General features: G+C 37.8%; 1 protein-coding gene across 1 annotated transcript; it reads right to left on the bottom strand.

The window, feature by feature from the left end:
• Positions 1-466: 466 nt before the first annotated feature.
• LOC141432381 (zinc finger C2HC domain-containing protein 1B) lies at positions 467-2,449 on the bottom strand (the record flags this gene model as incomplete). The annotated part of the gene is given in 1 exon segment (XM_074093921.1): positions 467-2,449. A coding segment is annotated over 1 exon segment (167 nt), but the record flags the coding sequence as incomplete, so codon positions are not given.
• Positions 2,450-2,494: the final 45 nt, after the last annotated feature.

The raw sequence follows: 2,494 nt of genomic DNA, 5'->3' as shown, positions 1-2,494 counted from the left end.
CGAGTTTTGTTTTTTTTTGTTTTATTAGTAACATGTGTTCGCTTTATTTTTTTTGAAATTTGGAATTTTTTTTGGGGACATTTTTTTATACTATCTGAATCAATTGTGCTCTTGATCCTGAGTAGGAAACACCACATTTTTTCCAAAACTGCAACAAAAAGAAAGGGTACACTTTTCTTTGAAAATGCCGGGCTTCTTTACTTTCTGAACAAATTAGTGCATAAAAAAGGCTCAATCCCAAATTACGAAAACCCAATTTTTTTATTCAGAGGCCGTACGCGCATACTATTTTCTTTTTGAGTGGATCTAGCGTCGTTGGAAGATTTTCTCTGAAATAAATTTCGGCTTCCCGAAATTTACGTACGTATATTTTAGTATAAATATATTAAAACTAAAGTAAATTTCGGCTTCCAGATCTGAGGGTCATAATGCAACTCGTGCTTATAGTATGAAATAAAACAACTGCTAATAATATAAAGTACATTTTAAAAGTCCAATAACATCAGCATGTTAACATTTTAAAAGCATAATTCCATAATTCTCTAAGTCCACGTCACATGTTTTGGAATAAATATTTTAATTAATAAACATTTATTTAGTGATAAATCCAAACCATCTGATGCGGACTATTCAAACAATCCAAAGTAATTATTATAAAAATCTCACTGTTAACTAACTTTAAACACCTCGCCTAAGTTTCATAAAGTTTGTGTAACTTCCTCTTAAAAATTAGGTCCCAACATTCATATGGCAAATTCTAACGTAGTTATAATATTAGCTAAGTACTTAAGTTTCGAAGTATTTTAGTGTCGAGTTTGGTCAATATATTTTTCACTCAGAGAAGTGAAGTGAGAGTTTTAAACTGAATCAGATCGAAATAAGTTAGAAGTAACTAAACTGAATGTGGCAAAATATTCATTCAATCGAGAATTAAGGTTATATTTTTGTAAAGTAGAAATAGCAGGAACTTTTCGTTATCTGCAGACGGAGTTACCGAGTTATGCCTTAGAACTCGTAACGATTTCTCTAATTGAAGACGGTAGTTGGCGCTAAGGGCGCTACAGCGGTATTTTTAAACGACTTCAGAAAAATGAGGAGGTTCTATGTTCTTCTATATTTATGTTTTTTTTTGAGTACTGGTTTCAGGCCCGTTCATCACATATCCAACTACGAGTATTTAGCCGCTTCAGGCAATGATAAATGTCGCCGCCCGTACATATATTAGCGGTGGGTGGTGGATGGCCGCCCCTCATTTTATGCCGCTCTGATGTTCGGCTTGCTACCCTTAGATCGAGGCTGCTTATCCGTTTTAGGAAGTTGACAGCCCGTTTTTCCGCTGGCCTTGCACATAGAAAGAAGGAGCACATCGCAAAAACTGCATGTTTGAGGCATCACCGCCAGCGTCGCGACTCCCGCTCGACTCCCGTCTCCGGACAGAATACATCGACCAAGAAATTCATCACAATTCCTAACGCGTAATACACAACTGCGGCAAAACCTAAGCGGATCAGAATGTCCTGAAGACTGACAGTTTTGAAAAAATTGCACCAAAAACAATGCTGCCAAGTATTAACTTCTGCCAATTCTGTTTGAACGCTATGATGCCCCTTAACCGACATTTTTACTAGTCTTGAGTTATAATATCAAAGAATATTTTAACTAAATAGAACAGTGAGTAAGTGAAGATTGCCTGAAGGAAAATGTCGGTACACAAACCAACGTTGCCAAACGCTGTTTCTTTCCAGTTGAATTCGTCAGACATTATATTAATTTAAGGAACTAAACTGCTTAGCATACAAGGCCGAAAATGTCTCACAAATTGTCTTAGTAAAAATTAACCAAATTTTAATTCGTAAGTAGTTCTTATTATAAAAAAGTTATTAAGGTATAAAAAAACTCGATCGATATTTTTTTTCTAGAATATGAATTACTTATTTGAAGGCTCTCAATTTTACCTATACCTATAAAATTTCGTTCGTGGTATTTTCAACTATAAAATTGTCTAAGTATTTATTTACAGCCAAATGGTTAGTAAGTTGCTATTGTCAAGGTTTGTAGATTTAATAACTGGCACCTATGCTCAGACCCAATACATGCGAGAGTTTACAACTTTTACCGTTCTTTACTTAGTCTAAAACCAAAGGATCTATTGTTAGGTCACAGGTTATGAAGCAGGTCGTTTCTACAGTTAGGTATGCTTAGTTCCAAGTTGTGTCGCGAAGTTCAAGGGTTCAAGAGAGTTCGATTGTATCTGTCGCCGAAGCCGTCTTGTAGTGGTGTTGTTACCGTCGCTTGGTGGCGGCCGGTTTGGGCTTGTTGAACTGGAAGTTGGCGCACTTGGGTATGTGGCGGTCGGCGGCGCCCTGGTTGAAGCGGCGGCCGCAGTGCGGGCACGGCACGTAGTCGGGGTTCTCCGACGGCGGCGGGGGAGGCAGGTCGCTCAGCTTGCCTGGATAAAGAAGGGACGCGGGTTTGAGATAAACATGTGTACTTA

The sequence above is a fragment of the Choristoneura fumiferana genome, chromosome 11, assembly GCF_025370935.1.
Source record: "Choristoneura fumiferana chromosome 11, NRCan_CFum_1, whole genome shotgun sequence".
Classification (NCBI taxonomy): Eukaryota; Metazoa; Arthropoda; class Insecta; order Lepidoptera; family Tortricidae; genus Choristoneura; species Choristoneura fumiferana.
Note: the sequence above shows the minus strand (reverse complement) of the source record. Positions and strands in the feature narration are given on the sequence as shown.